At 37.0% G+C, this 22,295-nt stretch overlaps 1 protein-coding gene across 5 annotated transcripts in view; it reads right to left on the reverse strand.

Annotated features, from left to right (window-relative positions):
- The window catches only part of STAG1 (STAG1 cohesin complex component), a gene marked incomplete at its 3' end in the record, with an annotated part of 343,841 nt that overhangs the window by 184,737 nt on the left and 136,809 nt on the right, over nucleotides 1-22,295 (reverse strand). For all 5 annotated transcript variants that reach the window (XM_079794806.1, XM_079794805.1, XM_079794802.1 and 2 more), the window contains exon 5: nucleotides 17,245-17,341. In XM_079794806.1, coding sequence (XP_079650932.1) covers nucleotides 17,245-17,341 — 97 coding nt within the window. The remainder of the gene's footprint in view (nucleotides 1-17,244; nucleotides 17,342-22,295) is intronic.

The following is a 22,295-nucleotide window of genomic DNA, read 5'->3' on the forward strand; positions in this document are numbered from 1 at the left end:
ATCACCACTCATTTCTTCGGTTACTTAGAAAAGCACCTATTCCCCAAACCCCTTCAAGGTGAGGTTATTTCATGTATTTTTAGTAGTTACATTCTTTTTTAATAGTCTGCATTCAGCCTGGGATGATCTCATAAGTGATTTTTAAAATAAAAATTTGTATGTATCAATGTGTATTCTTTGTGCCATAAAGTTCTATGGGTTTTGAGAAATGCACAGTTATCATACATCCAACATTACAGTATCATCACCCTAATGCCCCGTGGTTCACTTATTTCAACCCTCCTTCCCCCAAACCCTTGCAAACATGAATCTATTTACCATCTCTACAGTTTTGCCTTTTCGAGAATGTCATGTAACTGAAATCATATAATATGTAGCCTTTTCAGACTGGCTTCTTTCCTTTCATACAGCAATACCCATTTAAGATTCATGTATGCTTTTGTGTGGATTAAGAGCTCATTCCTTCTGATCACCAAATGGTATTCCATTGTATTGTTATACCACAGTTTATCCATTTTAACTACTGAAGAATATCTTTGTTGCTTCCAGTTTGGGGCAAGTATAATATAATTACTATAAACAGTAACATGCAGTTTTTTGTGTGTATGTAAGTTTCAAATCAGTTGGGTAAACACCTGAGCATGTAATTGCTGGATTTTATAGTAAGTTGTATAAGAAGCTGTCAGACTGTTTTCCAAAGTGGTTGTACTATTTTGCATTCCCATCAATAATGAAATTCCTGCAGCTTCACATCCATGGCAGTAATTGGTATTGTCAGTGTTTTGGATTTTAGCCATTCTAATAGCCAAGTAGTGATATCTTATTGTTACTTTAATTTGCATTGATCTAATGACAAATAATGTTGGGCACCTATTCATATCTTATTTGCCATCTCTATCCCTTCTTTGGTGAGGTGTCCGTTCAGATTCTTTGCCCAGTTTTTATCGGGTTATTTATTTTTTGAGCTTTTAAGAGTTCTTAGTCTATTTTGAATACAAGTCCTTTATCACATATGTATTGCAAATATTTTCTCCCAGGCTATCTTTTCATTTTATTAAGCTTGTTTTATAGAGCACAAATTTTTAATTTTAATAAAGCCCAACCTGCCAATTTGTTCTTTTATGGATTGTGCTCTCGCTTGTTTTATCTAAAAACCTCATCACTAAACACAAGGTCATGCAGACATTCTCCTACATTTTCTCTTAGAAGTTTATAGTTTTGCATTTTACACAATAAGTTCATTTTTCTGTAAAGGGGTAAGACCTGTGTTTAAGTTCCTTTTTTCATATGGGCATCCAATTGTTCAAGCATAATTTTTAAAAAAGATTATTTCTCCATTTAATTGCCTTTGAATCTTTATTTTTAAAAATCAGTTGACTATATTTGTGTGGGTCCTGTAATATTTTTAAAGAATAATATATACAACTCTTCAGAAAAGAAAAACATTACGAAAAGGAGGGTAAAAGATTCCAAATATTTCATGTTCCATTCTCTTATTTTAATAATTTTATCCTGTTCTCTGCATATCCCACAATTTTTCCTAAATGACAAACCCATCAAAATTATCTGTGGTTTTTCACTTCACTCTACCTAAAATAGTACTGCATATGTCTATATTCACGAGCTCTTGGGGAAACATCAGATTAATAAGATATTAAGACTTTTTATTAGTCCCAAGAAATTCATAGCCCATTAAAGTAGATATTGCCTTACAATAACATCCTATATAATAAAGAGCTAAAATGCTAATTAGACCAGACGGCAGAATGACCTTCCAAACGACCAGTGGGCAGGGCTGCAAGGCTGCGAGGGCCGAGCCCCTTGCACTAATTTGTGCATCGGGCCTCTAGTAAAATATAAAAATGCAAAATATGCCCAAAGTGTGGAAGCTTCAAAATCATGAGTTATATTTATATACATACACACTATTGTAGGAAATGGACCTCTGTGATCCATCTCCAGCATGGTCAGCTTTTTTTAAAATTTCTTTCTTGATTAAGGTGTTACATATGTGTCCTTATTCCCCCATTACCCACCCTCCCCCCCGCTTTGCTGGAACTTACTGAATTTCCCCAGAATTTAAGGAGGAGAGAAGAGGAACAAAGAACTGTGCACGTGGGCCAACATGGTGGAAACCCCTGAGGCGTCTACCTCAGCTAAACAGGGAAGGTAGATAATAGCTAGAAAGACCTCAGCCCAATATTTTTAAATGGCCCAATGGGAGACAGCAAGACCTAGGCAATGTATGAGGAAATAGGTGACCTCATAGTACTCAGCCAATGAGGAACCGGATGGGGGACTAAATAAATAGGCTATGTTCCCTGCCCCACATGTGTGCCTGTACAATGGATGCCTGCTCTCAAGAATGTTATTAAAAGTCTCATTTTTGCCATGCTTCTGTTTCTGAGTCTGTCACTTGAAATTCGAACAGATAAACCATTTCTCACACTATCCAAGGGAAGAAATCATTTAAACTGATATACACAAGTTCTGATTATGATAATACTAGAGGCCTGGTGCATGAAATTCATGCACGGAGGGGGGGGTTCCCTCAGCCCAGTCTGCATCCTCTCCAATTGGGGACCCCTTGGGGGATGTCTGACTGCTAGCAGTCGGACATCCCTCTCGCAATCTGGGACCACTGGCTCCTAACTACTCAAATGCCTGCCTGCCCGATTGCCTCTAACTGCCCTCCCCTGCTGGCCTGGTTGCCCCTAACTGCCTCTGCCTGCCTGCCTGATCGCCCCTAACTGCTGTCCCCTGCCAGCATGGCTGCCCCCAACTGCCCTCCCCTGCCGGCCTGGTTGCCCCCAATTGCCCTCCCCTGCCAGCCTGGTCTCGCCCCCAATGGCCCTCCCCTGCCGGCCTCATCTCACCCCCAATGGCCCTCCCCTGCCGGCCTGATCTCACCCCCAATGGCCCTCCCCTGCAGGCCTGATCTCGCCCCCAATGGCCCTCCCCTGCAGGCCTGATCTCGCCCCCAACGGCCCTCCTCTGTTGGCCAATATGGTTTTGATTGGTCAGTTTCTATGCCAGTCAGCATCAAAAGCTCCGCCTGCTAGGCAACCATTGGCTCCCCACAGTTCACCCAGATTTGGTTCTGATTGGTCTGTTTCTATGCCAGTCAACGTCAAAAGCTCTGCCTCCTAGGCAGCCATTGGTTCTTCACCCACATTTGGTTTTGATTGGTCAGTTTCTATGCCAGTCAGCATCTCTGGACCTATCAACGGGGCCTGATCAGAAAGGCGGGGCTGATCAGCAGCCCTGTGAAGGCCTGGAGAGAAATGGAGGTGCGGCTGCTGGCCAGACTGGGAGAGAACAAGAGAGGCAAGTATTGATCAAAAACTGCCTCAGAGGCAACAGATCAGTCCCTGCTTCTCTCTTCAGGCCTCTCTCTGGCCCTGATTCACAGCCCTCTCAGCAGTCAGTGCTGGGGCACCGTGCCTGCAGCGGAAGCAGGACTGTAGGACTGACTTGCGATTGGTCGTGCCTCGGTCATTACGACCCAGGGTTTTTATACAGTATATTAGGATTGTAACCAATACTATTTACATAAATGCTATTCCTGAAATTCTAACTAAAATTAGAAATACATGCAGCAACCTGGATGGAATTGGAGAACATTATGTTAAGTGAAATAAGTCAGTCAATGAAAGAAAAATACCACATGATCTCACTCATTTATGGATAATAAAGAACATTATAAAATTGAACAAAAAGATAGATACAGAGACAGTAAAGCATCAAACAGACTGTCAAATTACAGGGGGAAGGTTAGGGAGAGATGGGGGAGATAAGAGATCAATCAAAGGACTTGTATGCATGCATATAAGCATAACCAATGGACGCAAAACTCTGGGGGGTGAGGGCATATATGGGGGTGGGGTGGGGGGGCAATGGTAAGATATGTACACATATAATACCTTAATAAAAATAAAATAAAAAAAATAAAATTAGAAATACACTTTGAAAAGCATCTGAAACACTATGAAGTAGTAAGAAATTACTGGGATAATAACTAACTAAAAGAAGAAACCTAAAATATAGAAGGAGCACTGAAATAACTTTTTCTCTAATAACACTTGGTGAACCTACAAATGAATGAATTGGGAGTTCTGAGGTATAGGGTTCTAAGAGAAACAACTCATTCATGAAGTGGGGGCTCAAAGGATTTCATCTCTAAGTTAAGGTTAAACCAACAGTAAATCTAACCCCTTATACTCTGTAGACTACAAATAAAGGGGATTTTTTTGGTCCTGTGTAGAGGTAGATAAATGTACCTAAGAAGTAGTAATCAAAAATGGTGGTCCCACAAATATCTTAAATTACCACAACCTGATCAAGAAAACTTCAAACTGTATTCAAGTTGCAAATGGTCCTAGATTAGTAGTCTCACTGGGTACTTGTCAAGCAAATGCTAAATCATCTCTAGAAAAATGTACATTTATTCCAGACTTCAAATAAATTTAAGAGAAAACATAGAACTTGGAATAAAAAGTAACTAAGTATATCAAAAAACAACAAAAAGACCACAAAAATAGACCCACAAAGACTTATTAGAATTATCAGAGATAGAGTGTAAAAGAAATAAATCTACTGTATTAAAAGAGGAAATACAACATTGGATATTCACAAGGAACAATTCCATAGACTTCTTTAAGAACCAAGTGGCTATAATTCCTAGAAATGAAAATAGTAACTGCAACAGACTGGCACAGGTGAAAAAAAGAGTAGATGAACTAGAAGATAGGGAAAAATTATAAAGCAGCCCAAAAATTAAAAAGTACAGAAAGGTACATAGAAGACAGTTACTAAGGGAGAAGAGAAATAAAAGAAGTAATAGTTAAAGACAAAACTGATGAAAGATACCAGGCCAAAGAAATATGTTTTATACCTACAATATAATATAGTCAAACTGCAGAACAGCAGAAACAAAGAGAAAACTTAAGCTGGTTCAACATAAACCCAAATATCCAGTGACCGAATTAAATATAAAAAGAATTAAGTGATACAGTTAAAACAGTATCCAGATTACATAAAAAGTATACAATCCAACTATATGTTGTTTACAAAAAGCAATTAAGAGGTAAGGATAAAGAACCAATGAAAGGAAAAACATTGAAAAGGTTAAGTCAAAAATCCATGGAACAACATATCGCTCAATTCCTTTGATGTTCTTCTATGTCATGATATTCAAATAAAATAATGGTTCTCAACCTTTCTAATGCCGTGACCCTTTAATACAGTTCCTCATGTTGTGGTGACCCCCAACCATAAATTTATTTTCGTTGCTACTTCATAACTGTAATTTTGCTACTGTTATTTATCGTAATGTAAATATCTGTGTTTTCCGATGGTCTTAGGCGACCCTGCTAGCGGTTCTCAACCTGTGGGTCGCAAAATTACAGTTATGAAGTAGCAACGAAAATAATTTTATGGTTGGGCGTCACCACAACATGAGGAACTGTATTAAAGGGTCGCGGCATTAGAAAGGTTGAGAACCACTGAAATAAAGAGACTTTCAGAAAAAAGCATTGCCAGAGATAAAAAGGAACATTAACTAAACATAAAATATTTTAGTTATAAGATATATTTGAATATTTGCATGCACCTAATACATAGCAGAGGGTAGGGGTTAAGTAAGGACATGAATGAGATGGTAAGGGAGGGGAAAGGAGTTCAAGGAGAAATCAAGAAGAAATATATAAATCTACAATCATGATGTGAGATTTTACTACAAAAGCAAATAAAAAATGAGAATATAAAATATTTAACACAATTATTGAACAATCTTAACCTAATACATACAACTGCACCTAGAAAATACAAGATAGTGCCCATATAACTGTCAGCTAATTTCTCACAGAAATTTTGCAGGCCAGAAGGGAGTGGCAAGAAATATTCAAAGTGATAAATAGCAAGGACCTACAACCATAATTACTCTACCCAGCAAAGTTATCATTTAGAATTGAAAGTCAGATAAAGAGCTTCATAGGTAAGAAAAAGCTAAAGGAGTTCATCACCAACAAACCAGTATTACATGAAATGTTGAAGGGTATCTTTAAGGAGAAGATAAAAAATATAAACAATAAAATGGCAATAAATACATAGCTATCAACAATTGAATCTAAAAATAAAAATAAATGAACAAGGAATCTAATGAACAAAATAAAGTGGTGAATAAAATAGAACCAGATACTGGACCTAATAAATGAATTTGGCAATGTAGCAGGATACAAAATTAACACTCAGAAATCTATGGCTTTTTTATACACTAATAATGAACTCACAGAAAGAGAAGCGAAAAAAAAAAAATCCCATTTACCATTGCACCAAAAAAATTAAGATACCCAGGAATAAACTTAACTAAGGACGTAAAAGACCTGTACTCGGAAAACTAAGGGACATTGAAAAAAAGAGATGGAGGAAGACATAAACAAATGGAAGAGCATGTCCATATTACCTAAAGCAATCTACAGATTCAATGCAATCCCCATTAAAATACCAACTGCATATTTCAAAGATTTAGAACAAACTCTCTAAAAATTCATCTGGAATAAAAAAAGACCCTGAATAGCCATAGCAATCCTGAGAAAGAAGAACAAAGTTGGAGGGATCACAATACAAGCTATATTACCAAGTCACTGTTCTCAAAACTGCCTGGTACTGGCACAAGAACAAACATATAGACCAATGGAACAGAACAGAGAACCCAGAAATCGACCCAAGCGATTATATTCAATTAATATTTGACAAAGGAGGCAAGAACCTACAATGGAGTTCAGACAGTATCTTCAATAAATGGTGCTGGGAAATTTGGTCAGATACATACAAAAAAATGAAACTAGATCACCAACTTACACCATACAAAAAAAAAAAAACAAAAAAACTCAAAATGGCTAAAGGACTTAAATGTAAGAAGGGAAACCATAAAAATCCTACAAGACTCCATAGGCAGCAAAATAGCAGACATATGTCTTAGCAATATCTTTACAGACATAGCTCCTAGGGCAGTGACGGCGAACCTATGACACGCGTGTCAGCACTGACACGCGTAGCCATTTCTGATGACACGCAGCCTCATGCCGAGGATGAAACATTTGCGACTAGAGTCTTGGAGTTAGTTTTTTCCTCAAAGTGACACACTACCCGAGTTATGCTCAGTTTTTTGGCAAAGTTTGACACACCAAGCTCAAAAGGTTGCCCATCACTGTCCTAGGGCAATGGAGACTAAGGAGAAAATAAACAAATGGGACTACATCAAAATAAAAAGCTTCTGCACAGCAAAAGAAACCATCAACAAAACAAGAAAGCCCATTGCATGGGAGAACTTATTTGCCAATGATATTTCCGATAAGGGTTTAATCTCCAAAATTTACAGAGAACTCATACAACTTAACAAAAAAAAGATAAACGATCCAATCAAAAAATGGGCAAAGGATCTAAATATACATTTTTTGAAAGAGGACATACAAAAAGCCCAGAGACATATGAAAACATGCTCAAAGTCTCTAATCATCCAAGAGATGCAAATCAAAACAACGAGATACCATCTCACACCTGTCAAAATGGCTATCATAAAAAAATCAACAAATGAAAAGTGCTCAGGAGGATGTGGAGAAAAAGGAACCCTCATGCACTGCTGGTGGGAATGCAGACTTGTGCAGCCACTGTGGAAGACAGTATGGAGTTTCCTGAAAAAGTTAAAAATGGAACTCCCATTTGACCCAGTAATCTCACTTCTTGGACTATATCCCAAGAAACCAGAAACACCCATCAGAAAGGATATATGCACCCCTATGTTTATAGCAGCACAATTTACAATGGCTAAGATTTGGAAACAGCTTAAGTGACCATTAGCAGATGAGTAGATTAAAAACTGTGGTACATCTACACAATGGAATACTATGCCACTATAAAAAAAGAAGGAACTTTTACCATTTGCAACAGCATGGATGAAACTGGAGAGCATTATGCTAAGCGAAATAAGCCAGTCGGAGAAAGATAAACATCACATGATCTCACTCATATGTGGGATATAATGATCAACATAATTTGATGAACAAGAATAGATCCAGAGACAAATGGTAGGGGAGGGGGGACATTTAGAGAGCAACCAAAGGACTTGTATGCATGCATATTAGCATAACCAATGGACACAGGCACTGAGGCAGTGGAGGCTTGCCTGGGGTGGGAATGGCTGGGGTGGTGAGGGGTCAATTGGGGGGGAAAAACCCCACACAGAACCAGAGGCATGAAAACATGGAACAGACTGACTAATCTCAAAGGGAAGGGGGGCGGGGAGGATTGTGAAGAGGAGGAGGAAAGATGTTAGCCAAGGAACATATGCATATATGCATTACCTATGGACACAAACAATAGGATGGTGACCTGGGTGGGGCAGGAACCCGGTGGAGGGGGATAATGGTGGTGGTGGTGGGGCGGGGGAGTGGGGAACCATCTGTAATACTCTCAACAACAAAGATTTAAAAAAAAGAAAAGAAAAAAAGAGAACAAAAAAGAAAAACTCAATCTAATAGGACACATATAGATTAAATTAGATAAAATATGTAAAGTACATCACTCAGTGCTTGCCTTGCTCATTTTAAGGCTGTAAAATTAACACTCCCTTTCTATCACATAGCCTAATCTCTTGCAACTCTTCACCCATTTCTATGGTCTCGGATTCAGCCACAAACTTAATTTATGTCCTATAGTGTGCAGTGCTTTTTGGTCTTCAGGCATTTTTGCACAAGTTGTTAACTTTGGCCTTTCTCCTCCCCATTAACGTTATTTTACTCAACCTCAGTCTCACCACAGTTTCTTCCTATTCGATGCACTTTCTTACAAATATCCCCACATTCAAAGAGAGCCCCGGCTCGATGAGAATCCCTCCTTGTTATTCCCAGAGTATTCTGTGGTTAGGCATATAGATCCCAGATTAAGACAAACTCTGAATCATGAATTTGGAATTTACAAACTGCATGATGTCCCAACACTAATCTAAGCCCTTTATTTTCATTTTCCTGATCTACAAAATAAAGATCACATTTGCCTGATAAAATCAGGAACTAATATTAAATGAGCTAATGTACGTAAAGTACACACAGCTCGGCACATATAAAGTCATTAGATAGTAACTATTGGTATATTTCCCTCATTGTTCTTTGTAATAAAGCCTCCATTAAAAATTACAAATCCCCTGCCCTGGCCAGTGTGGCTCAGCTGTTTGGAGTGTCATCGTATGCACCAAAGATCGTGGTTCAATACCAAGGGGCAACTGATAGATGTTTCACTCTCTCTCTTAAATCAGTAAAACATATTTTCGAGTGAGGATTTTAAAAAAAATTTTTGCATCCCCTAATATTGACTGGAGGGCAGGGGGCAGAGATTCTTGGTAACAACTGTATGCTCAGGAACAGTGCTTAGTACAAGGTAGGTGCTCTGTAAATATTTATTAAACTACTTATATCAATATGGTGAGCTATAACTTGAACAGAAATAAGAGAGCCTTTAAGAAATCAATTTGATTAGTGATCTCAATAAACTATCACTGTTCTTTCTCTATTGGAAAGAAAATAATGGTGATTTACCAAATGATTTCCCCCATGTAGAATTTAATCTATTAAGACTTATCTATATTAAGGAAGAAAAATATCAGTTATCCATTAACATGATAAAAATAAAACTTCACTTTAACAAACTGTCTACAGATTTCCAACCAACTATAAACTTAAAAAACCTGATTCTGGTACTTATGTAACCTTAAATTATTTGAGCTTCAAGTACCTCATTGATAAAATGAAAACAAAAATACTGACAAGCAAACAAAATAACCAATGATAGCAACTAGCACAAGTTCCTGATATGGAGCACAGGTACAAATAATACCAGACAATATTAATTATAAAGCTCAATTCATAAATTCCTGAAATGAATTTCAGATTTCCTTCAAAATATGTTTTGCTGTTGTTAATCCTCATCAGAGGATATTTTTCCATTGATTTTAGAAAGAGTGGAAGAGAGAGAAAAAGACAGAAACACATGGATTGGTTGCCTCCTGCATGAGCCTTGACTAGGCTGGGGCCGGGGAGGTGCCTGTAACCAAGGTATGTGCCCTTGCCCAGAATTGAATCCAGGTCCCTTGGGTCCGAAGGCCAGCTCTCTTATCTATTGAGCTAAAACTGGCTAGGGCTTAAAATATTTAGAAATATGTTATTTCACAGGAGCAAGCTAAACCAGAACAAAATGAAACATCCTAAAAAATTTTAACAATAATCTTGTTTATCAGAAAAAATTATCACATAATTCTTTGATGAAATTTGCCTCGGTCATTACGACCCAGGGTTTTTATACAGTATATTAGGATTGTAACCAATACTATTTACATAAATGCTATTCCTGAAATTCTAACTAAAATTAGAAATACATGCAGCAACCTGGATGGAATTGGAGAACATTATGTTAAGTGAAATAAGTCAGTCAATGAAAGAAAAATACCACATGATCTCACTCATTTATGGATAATAAAGAACATTATAAAATTGAACAAAAAGATAGATACAGAGACAGTAAAGCATCAAACAGACTGTCAAATTACAGGGGGAAGGTTAGGGAGAGATGGGGGAGATAAGAGATCAATCAAAGGACTTGTATGCATGCATATAAGCATAACCAATGGACGCAAAACTCTGGGGGGTGAGGGCATATATGGGGGTGGGGTGGGGGGGCAATGGTAAGATATGTACACATATAATACCTTAATAAAAATAAAATAAAAAAAATAAAATTAGAAATACACTTTGAAAAGCATCTGAAACACTATGAAGTAGTAAGAAATTACTGGGATAATAACTAACTAAAAGAAGAAACCTAAAATATAGAAGGAGCACTGAAATAACTTTTTCTCTAATAACACTTGGTGAACCTACAAATGAATGAATTGGGAGTTCTGAGGTATAGGGTTCTAAGAGAAACAACTCATTCATGAAGTGGGGGCTCAAAGGATTTCATCTCTAAGTTAAGGTTAAACCAACAGTAAATCTAACCCCTTATACTCTGTAGACTACAAATAAAGGGGATTTTTTTGGTCCTGTGTAGAGGTAGATAAATGTACCTAAGAAGTAGTAATCAAAAATGGTGGTCCCACAAATATCTTAAATTACCACAACCTGATCAAGAAAACTTCAAACTGTATTCAAGTTGCAAATGGTCCTAGATTAGTAGTCTCACTGGGTACTTGTCAAGCAAATGCTAAATCATCTCTAGAAAAATGTACATTTATTCCAGACTTCAAATAAATTTAAGAGAAAACATAGAACTTGGAATAAAAAGTAACTAAGTATATCAAAAAACAACAAAAAGACCACAAAAATAGACCCACAAAGACTTATTAGAATTATCAGAGATAGAGTGTAAAAGAAATAAATCTACTGTATTAAAAGAGGAAATACAACATTGGATATTCACAAGGAACAATTCCATAGACTTCTTTAAGAACCAAGTGGCTATAATTCCTAGAAATGAAAATAGTAACTGCAACAGACTGGCACAGGTGAAAAAAAGAGTAGATGAACTAGAAGATAGGGAAAAATTATAAAGCAGCCCAAAAATTAAAAAGTACAGAAAGGTACATAGAAGACAGTTACTAAGGGAGAAGAGAAATAAAAGAAGTAATAGTTAAAGACAAAACTGATGAAAGATACCAGGCCAAAGAAATATGTTTTATACCTACAATATAATATAGTCAAACTGCAGAACAGCAGAAACAAAGAGAAAACTTAAGCTGGTTCAACATAAACCCAAATATCCAGTGACCGAATTAAATATAAAAAGAATTAAGTGATACAGTTAAAACAGTATCCAGATTACATAAAAAGTATACAATCCAACTATATGTTGTTTACAAAAAGCAATTAAGAGGTAAGGATAAAGAACCAATGAAAGGAAAAACATTGAAAAGGTTAAGTCAAAAATCCATGGAACAACATATCGCTCAATTCCTTTGATGTTCTTCTATGTCATGATATTCAAATAAAATAATGGTTCTCAACCTTTCTAATGCCGTGACCCTTTAATACAGTTCCTCATGTTGTGGTGACCCCCAACCATAAATTTATTTTCGTTGCTACTTCATAACTGTAATTTTGCTACTGTTATTTATCGTAATGTAAATATCTGTGTTTTCCGATGGTCTTAGGCGACCCTGCTAGCGGTTCTCAACCTGTGGGTCGCAAAATTACAGTTATGAAGTAGCAACGAAAATAATTTTATGGTTGGGCGTCACCACAACATGAGGAACTGTATTAAAGGGTCGCGGCATTAGAAAGGTTGAGAACCACTGAAATAAAGAGACTTTCAGAAAAAAGCATTGCCAGAGATAAAAAGGAACATTAACTAAACATAAAATATTTTAGTTATAAGATATATTTGAATATTTGCATGCACCTAATACATAGCAGAGGGTAGGGGTTAAGTAAGGACATGAATGAGATGGTAAGGGAGGGGAAAGGAGTTCAAGGAGAAATCAAGAAGAAATATATAAATCTACAATCATGATGTGAGATTTTACTACAAAAGCAAATAAAAAATGAGAATATAAAATATTTAACACAATTATTGAACAATCTTAACCTAATACATACAACTGCACCTAGAAAATACAAGATAGTGCCCATATAACTGTCAGCTAATTTCTCACAGAAATTTTGCAGGCCAGAAGGGAGTGGCAAGAAATATTCAAAGTGATAAATAGCAAGGACCTACAACCATAATTACTCTACCCAGCAAAGTTATCATTTAGAATTGAAAGTCAGATAAAGAGCTTCATAGGTAAGAAAAAGCTAAAGGAGTTCATCACCAACAAACCAGTATTACATGAAATGTTGAAGGGTATCTTTAAGGAGAAGATAAAAAATATAAACAATAAAATGGCAATAAATACATAGCTATCAACAATTGAATCTAAAAATAAAAATAAATGAACAAGGAATCTAATGAACAAAATAAAGTGGTGAATAAAATAGAACCAGATACTGGACCTAATAAATGAATTTGGCAATGTAGCAGGATACAAAATTAACACTCAGAAATCTATGGCTTTTTTATACACTAATAATGAACTCACAGAAAGAGAAGCGAAAAAAAAAAAATCCCATTTACCATTGCACCAAAAAAATTAAGATACCCAGGAATAAACTTAACTAAGGACGTAAAAGACCTGTACTCGGAAAACTAAGGGACATTGAAAAAAAGAGATGGAGGAAGACATAAACAAATGGAAGAGCATGTCCATATTACCTAAAGCAATCTACAGATTCAATGCAATCCCCATTAAAATACCAACTGCATATTTCAAAGATTTAGAACAAACTCTCTAAAAATTCATCTGGAATAAAAAAAGACCCTGAATAGCCATAGCAATCCTGAGAAAGAAGAACAAAGTTGGAGGGATCACAATACAAGCTATATTACCAAGTCACTGTTCTCAAAACTGCCTGGTACTGGCACAAGAACAAACATATAGACCAATGGAACAGAACAGAGAACCCAGAAATCGACCCAAGCGATTATATTCAATTAATATTTGACAAAGGAGGCAAGAACCTACAATGGAGTTCAGACAGTATCTTCAATAAATGGTGCTGGGAAATTTGGTCAGATACATACAAAAAAATGAAACTAGATCACCAACTTACACCATACAAAAAAAAAAAAAACAAAAAAACTCAAAATGGCTAAAGGACTTAAATGTAAGAAGGGAAACCATAAAAATCCTACAAGACTCCATAGGCAGCAAAATAGCAGACATATGTCTTAGCAATATCTTTACAGACATAGCTCCTAGGGCAGTGACGGCGAACCTATGACACGCGTGTCAGCACTGACACGCGTAGCCATTTCTGATGACACGCAGCCTCATGCCGAGGATGAAACATTTGCGACTAGAGTCTTGGAGTTAGTTTTTTCCTCAAAGTGACACACTACCCGAGTTATGCTCAGTTTTTTGGCAAAGTTTGACACACCAAGCTCAAAAGGTTGCCCATCACTGTCCTAGGGCAATGGAGACTAAGGAGAAAATAAACAAATGGGACTACATCAAAATAAAAAGCTTCTGCACAGCAAAAGAAACCATCAACAAAACAAGAAAGCCCATTGCATGGGAGAACTTATTTGCCAATGATATTTCCGATAAGGGTTTAATCTCCAAAATTTACAGAGAACTCATACAACTTAACAAAAAAAAGATAAACGATCCAATCAAAAAATGGGCAAAGGATCTAAATATACATTTTTTGAAAGAGGACATACAAAAAGCCCAGAGACATATGAAAACATGCTCAAAGTCTCTAATCATCCAAGAGATGCAAATCAAAACAACGAGATACCATCTCACACCTGTCAAAATGGCTATCATAAAAAAATCAACAAATGAAAAGTGCTCAGGAGGATGTGGAGAAAAAGGAACCCTCATGCACTGCTGGTGGGAATGCAGACTTGTGCAGCCACTGTGGAAGACAGTATGGAGTTTCCTGAAAAAGTTAAAAATGGAACTCCCATTTGACCCAGTAATCTCACTTCTTGGACTATATCCCAAGAAACCAGAAACACCCATCAGAAAGGATATATGCACCCCTATGTTTATAGCAGCACAATTTACAATGGCTAAGATTTGGAAACAGCTTAAGTGACCATTAGCAGATGAGTAGATTAAAAACTGTGGTACATCTACACAATGGAATACTATGCCACTATAAAAAAAGAAGGAACTTTTACCATTTGCAACAGCATGGATGAAACTGGAGAGCATTATGCTAAGCGAAATAAGCCAGTCGGAGAAAGATAAACATCACATGATCTCACTCATATGTGGGATATAATGATCAACATAATTTGATGAACAAGAATAGATCCAGAGACAAATGGTAGGGGAGGGGGGACATTTAGAGAGCAACCAAAGGACTTGTATGCATGCATATTAGCATAACCAATGGACACAGGCACTGAGGCAGTGGAGGCTTGCCTGGGGTGGGAATGGCTGGGGTGGTGAGGGGTCAATTGGGGGGGAAAAACCCCACACAGAACCAGAGGCATGAAAACATGGAACAGACTGACTAATCTCAAAGGGAAGGGGGGCGGGGAGGATTGTGAAGAGGAGGAGGAAAGATGTTAGCCAAGGAACATATGCATATATGCATTACCTATGGACACAAACAATAGGATGGTGACCTGGGTGGGGCAGGAACCCGGTGGAGGGGGATAATGGTGGTGGTGGTGGGGCGGGGGAGTGGGGAACCATCTGTAATACTCTCAACAACAAAGATTTAAAAAAAAGAAAAGAAAAAAAGAGAACAAAAAAGAAAAACTCAATCTAATAGGACACATATAGATTAAATTAGATAAAATATGTAAAGTACATCACTCAGTGCTTGCCTTGCTCATTTTAAGGCTGTAAAATTAACACTCCCTTTCTATCACATAGCCTAATCTCTTGCAACTCTTCACCCATTTCTATGGTCTCGGATTCAGCCACAAACTTAATTTATGTCCTATAGTGTGCAGTGCTTTTTGGTCTTCAGGCATTTTTGCACAAGTTGTTAACTTTGGCCTTTCTCCTCCCCATTAACGTTATTTTACTCAACCTCAGTCTCACCACAGTTTCTTCCTATTCGATGCACTTTCTTACAAATATCCCCACATTCAAAGAGAGCCCCGGCTCGATGAGAATCCCTCCTTGTTATTCCCAGAGTATTCTGTGGTTAGGCATATAGATCCCAGATTAAGACAAACTCTGAATCATGAATTTGGAATTTACAAACTGCATGATGTCCCAACACTAATCTAAGCCCTTTATTTTCATTTTCCTGATCTACAAAATAAAGATCACATTTGCCTGATAAAATCAGGAACTAATATTAAATGAGCTAATGTACGTAAAGTACACACAGCTCGGCACATATAAAGTCATTAGATAGTAACTATTGGTATATTTCCCTCATTGTTCTTTGTAATAAAGCCTCCATTAAAAATTACAAATCCCCTGCCCTGGCCAGTGTGGCTCAGCTGTTTGGAGTGTCATCGTATGCACCAAAGATCGTGGTTCAATACCAAGGGGCAACTGATAGATGTTTCACTCTCTCTCTTAAATCAGTAAAACATATTTTCGAGTGAGGATTTTAAAAAAAATTTTTGCATCCCCTAATATTGACTGGAGGGCAGGGGGCAGAGATTCTTGGTAACAACTGTATGCTCAGGAACAGTGCTTAGTACAAGGTAGGTGCTCTGTAAATATTTATTAAACTACTTATATCAATATGGTGAGCTATAACTTGAACAGAAATAAGAGAGCCTTTAAGAAATCAATTTGATTAGTGATCTCAATAAACTATCACTGTTCTTTCTCTATTGGAAAGAAAATAATGGTGATTTACCAAATGATTTCCCCCATGTAGAATTTAATCTATTAAGACTTATCTATATTAAGGAAGAAAAATATCAGTTATCCATTAACATGATAAAAATAAAACTTCACTTTAACAAACTGTCTACAGATTTCCAACCAACTATAAACTTAAAAAACCTGATTCTGGTACTTATGTAACCTTAAATTATTTGAGCTTCAAGTACCTCATTGATAAAATGAAAACAAAAATACTGACAAGCAAACAAAATAACCAATGATAGCAACTAGCACAAGTTCCTGATATGGAGCACAGGTACAAATAATACCAGACAATATTAATTATAAAGCTCAATTCATAAATTCCTGAAATGAATTTCAGATTTCCTTCAAAATATGTTTTGCTGTTGTTAATCCTCATCAGAGGATATTTTTCCATTGATTTTAGAAAGAGTGGAAGAGAGAGAAAAAGACAGAAACACATGGATTGGTTGCCTCCTGCATGAGCCTTGACTAGGCTGGGGCCGGGGAGGTGCCTGTAACCAAGGTATGTGCCCTTGCCCAGAATTGAATCCAGGTCCCTTGGGTCCGAAGGCCAGCTCTCTTATCTATTGAGCTAAAACTGGCTAGGGCTTAAAATATTTAGAAATATGTTATTTCACAGGAGCAAGCTAAACCAGAACAAAATGAAACATCCTAAAAAATTTTAACAATAATCTTGTTTATCAGAAAAAATTATCACATAATTCTTTGATGAATTATGTATTAACTAATGGGAGATTAAATAAATTGACATTGCTGGACTGACAGGCTCAATGTACATCATTTATTCCAACATTCTGTACCTCGACATCCTGAACACTGGATAAAAAAGTTGATTAAATCCAGAAGTGCGATGTCCCTGTCTTGTTTATATGATTCAATCCAGTCATCCACCACGGACTGTGGAAAAGAAAATATAAAAATGAAAACTTCAGAAAAAAATATTAGAGCAAATACATTTTTTTAAAAAACTTTGTGGTTCTCTCTGTGTGTTTATTCAAACAAAGAAATAACTACTTACCTGAAATTATTTCTCTGTAGCCAAATAAAAGTAGAGATTCCCTCATTTTTTAAAAAAAATATTTTTATTGATTCAGAGAGGAAGGAAGAGGAAGAGAAAGAGATAGAAACATCAATGATGAGAATCATTGATTGGCTGCCTCCTGCATGCCCCTTATGGGGGATTGAGCCCACAACAAGGCATATGCCCTTGACCGGAATCAAACCCAGGACCCTTCAGTCCACAGGCCGACACTCTATCCACTGAGCCAAACCAGCTGGGGTGAGATTCCCTCATTTTTAATAAAACAATTGAAAGTCACTGGTTTTCAAAAATTTGTTCAAAATCCCATGAATTCAACAGTTAGCAACTATAGATACTAATATTCAAAACACATTACAAAAATAACACAAAAACTAATTTTACTTATACATAAATATAAACTTTTTTAGTATCAGAAAATCCAATCCACTACTACTAGCACATAAAAAGAGTATACACCATATATAACAAAATGCATTTTTCTCCAGGAATGTAAGGATGGCTTAATTTTAGACAAATCAAACAATTCAATTTATAAAAAATTAGTAAAATATTGGTAAAGACAATTTTCCTCTCCTAAAGCTGATTAAAAAAACACACACACAAAACTATTTAGTCTGTACTAAACAGACTCAAAAGATGAATAATTAAGAAAACTAGGATAGTTGACAAAAGATAAGTGTACAAAATAACTTTTTTAATACTTGCAATATGTGAAAAACATGATAGCCTGTTCCTAACTAAAAATATCTAAGAATACATTTTTAAAAGGTATATGTAATAATAAAGAAAATTATAAAAACTTACCTAAACATGTATCATACACTAAATCTGAATCTATAAAAGGCTTAGTACTGTATCAATAAAGTTTCTCCAAGTTGTTAGGCAAATTTAATGTGATTGCACTTAGCATATTAGTGGGTAAAAATTGGTTGGGGATTTTCTTGGGTGATAGAAAATGTATAAAAATAAGTTTTAAATCAAACAAAATTTTTCTGTTTTTGTACTGAGATATAAATTATATACAGAAAAGGTGCATAAACCTTGTTATACCTAGATGAAATTGGATAAATACTACATGTACCTATGTAACTATAACAAAGATGAAAATATAAAACATTTCTAGAACCAAAACAGTTCTCACAAGATCCTTCTAGTTAGTAACTATCCCCAGCTCATATGGTTTAATTATTTTTCTTTAACATTTGACATGTTTTTTAAATTCATATAAACAGTATCATCTTTTGTTTGATTTCTTTCAATCAAAGAGAGATTCAGCCATATTACTATGTTTATCAGTAATTCCTTTTTTCCATTGCTGGGTAGTATTCACTGTATTAATATACCACAATTTATAACAGTTTTATTGTTCATGGACATGAGTGTTGTTTACATTTTAGGCTATCACAAAATTGTTATGAATATAACTGTACACATCTTTTGATAGACATACACATTTTTCTGTTGTATATATACCAAATAGCAGACTTGTTAATAGAGAAAATATGTACATTGAGGGTTGGGAGATAATGCCAAATAATTTTCCAAAACAGGTATATTAAATTGTATTTCCACCTACAATGTATAATATCTTAGTAATGTATGAGATTGGGTGTTCCATATCCTCACCAATACTAGGTATTGTCAGTCCTTTTAATATAACCCATTCAGGTTGAAAATACACCTTGTTTAATTTATTACCTAGTCTACTGAGGAGCAACACATTCCCTTCTTCTATGTCAAAGAGAACTTTTTGTTAACTGCTGCTATACATAACACTGTTTCTCTGTCTCATCACATTCGTGTTTGGAAGGTACTATTTTAAAAGTAAACAGAAAATTAGAAAGAATATTATGGTTGTGGGAGAGGGTAAAAAGAAAAAGAATGGCATGGTGTCTGTTCAATATTCAGCTCTACTGAATAATGTGTCAAACCACATGGGCTATGGTAGTAAGTACTAAGAATGGAAAGAGCAAGTCAAGAGTAACTGAGACTCGGGATCCAAGGAGAAATGCTTTGTGACACAAGTAACAAAGAGTGGCACAAAAATAAGGAGAAAGTCATTTCCCCACTTCTACATGAGGCCTAGCAATTATGAAGGCACAATGAAGATGGTGACAAAATTTTCTTTAGTTCCCAAAGTGATAATATCAATTTCTAATCTCACTGGTTATGTATGAAGAGCCCAAAACATGCTGAATAAGAGTAGTGAGCAAGAGCTTGCATTAGAAATACTAAAACTGCATACAAATATTTTGAAAACAAAACAGACTGGAAATAATATAGAACTAGAAAAACAATATAAAAGAATAGAAATCAATCCATGTAAGCATAGAACTTAAGCTATGACACAGGAAAATTTTCAATTTTAGAGAAATAAGGGTGAATTAATAAATGATAACTGATGTAATTGATTATTCATTTGGAAGTAAACACCCTACACTTTTAAAAAGCTATCAGAGAGGTGTGGAAGCAAAGGACTCTAAAGAACTTAAACTCCAGCAAGACAAACACTTCTTGGACTGGCAGAAACTGGTGATTGTGAGAGGCACTGCCAACTATGGGCATAGGTGGATGGATGATTATATATAAGGGCCTTAACCAGGAGGCAGGATAAAACAGAAAACTACATAAGTCGTATCAAAATCAACTTGCTGGGAATCTTAAAAAAAATAAGAGAGAATTTTAAAACAGCCAATTTTAAAACAACCTACAGGGAACCAAAGATTAAAAAAATGGCACACTTCTCATAAAAAACAATGAAAGCCAGGAGATAATTGAATAACATATTTAAAATACTGAAAGAGAAAAGAACTACCCATCAGTAGGAGGAAAAACCCAGCTTCCCTGTTGCCCCACAAAGATCAAAGATTGGATAGCTATTTACAAAGAAAACAGTTCTGGGAGACTTCTAGAGTCCACTAAGGAAATTTTAACAACAACAAAACAGAATAATCACACAAGAAAAAGAGGAAGACATAGTTTTTTAACCGGCATCATCCCCCAAACTGATATTGTTCAGTGCTAAGAAACTTCCCAGAGTTTCTTAGAAGAGTTCCTCTAAACAGAAAAGAGTGGGGTGAGTGACCAGCTTCTTCAGCCTCACAGGACACTGCACACAGGTCCCACTTTGGTTCCACCCCACCCAGACCAGCAAAGTTGAAATGTGGTAAGCCGGCTAGGAACAGGAATAAAAGCAGAGGTTATTATTAGCAGACAAACAGCAGGTGTGATCACGGTTCAGAGACCAGCTCTGCAGACTAACTCAGCAGATTTTGCCACTGATGAAGCCAAAGGCCAGCAGGACCACTGAAGCCTTGTCTCCTTTCCTCCCAGAGGTATTTGCACTCACAAATGCCAGCTACTGGAGTCCTTCCTGCTCCTTTCTCTTGCCACTGTAGGACAGCACCCTCAGCCATCCATGAACTCTACTGCTGCAAAAGTGTCATAATCCAGTTTCCTCAGCCTGTCACCCAACACCCCACCACCATGGGAGCCATGGCTCAAAGCCAACTTGGGATTCTGCAGCTTCACAATTACAAGATACCAGCCTAGTGCCCATCCCCACCACCACCACTGTGCCAATGCTCAGGAGTAACCCCTCCGGCTTTGCACCACTAACCTGATACCAATCATTGGCCTTCACTGCAGTGCAAATGCAGGGGGGTGAGGAGGTATGCAGACACCAATGAGTGCACTGACAGCCAAGGTACCCTGTCACTGTTTGTAGGCCCAAATCAGGCTCTGTCTTCTGTAACTAGCCAGCATCACCATGCCTACCTATAACTACCCCCTCCAAGCTGTGTACCTACACACCATAACCTGTCATGAGTCTCCACTGTAGTGTGCATGTCTGGGGAGAGAGACCTGGCAACCACAGGAGAGGATGCTAACCAGGGCCTCTATAGCTGCCATTGAAACCAGTTAGTCCCAGTCCTTGCTACTTGCACTGGCCCTCATCACTACAAGTGTGTATGCAACTGGCCTCTGCCACTATGTAAGTGTCTGCAGCTGACCACCACAGCTGAGTGTTTGCACACCACTGGCTCCAACCACCATCACTGACTGACTTCATCCCTAGCTACTGGATCTGAAGGTGCTGCCTAACACATCGACAACCCTTGCAGCAATTGCAGATTGTTGCTTACACTGCTCGCCAACAACCACACAGTCAATGCTGTGGACCCAAGTGGCATGAGCCAAAGAGACATCACGAACCCCTATTCTCTGCCAGACCCAGTGCTGCCACATGCCCCTGCATTTAGTACTCTGCACCACTAGACTCAAGTCACAGCATAGTCCAGTATGCCCTTACCACAGGTGAAAGAATTCCCTTAGTGGAAATCAGTCTATAAAGTCTGGAAGAGGTACTACTTCTTCAAATGTGCAGACACAAAAGCAGGACACAGTGATTAGAAGAATCAGAGAGATATTTCTCCACCAAAGGAATATAGTACATCTCCAGTAACTAGGCCAAAGAAACAGATCCAGAAATTGCCTGAATAAGAACTCAAAACTGTTCTACAGATGGTCAGAGAGCTACAAAAGAACACAGATAAACAATTAAAATGATATAAAAAATACAAGAACAAATGAGAAGTTCAATAAGCAATAGGAAACACAAGAAAGAACTAAACAAATTTTGGAGCTGAAGAATATATGACTGTAATGAAGAATTCAATCGAGTTTCAACAGCTGACTTGAACAAACTGAAAGTAGAATCACTGCACTAGAATACAGATCAGCTGAAATTATCCAATCAGAGGAGCAAAAAAGAAAAAAAAATCAAGAAAGCCTACAGAAATTATGATA

This window comes from Cnephaeus nilssonii (assembly GCF_951640355.1).
Source record: "Cnephaeus nilssonii genome assembly, chromosome: 17".
NCBI lineage: Eukaryota > Metazoa > Chordata > Mammalia > Chiroptera > Vespertilionidae > Cnephaeus > Cnephaeus nilssonii.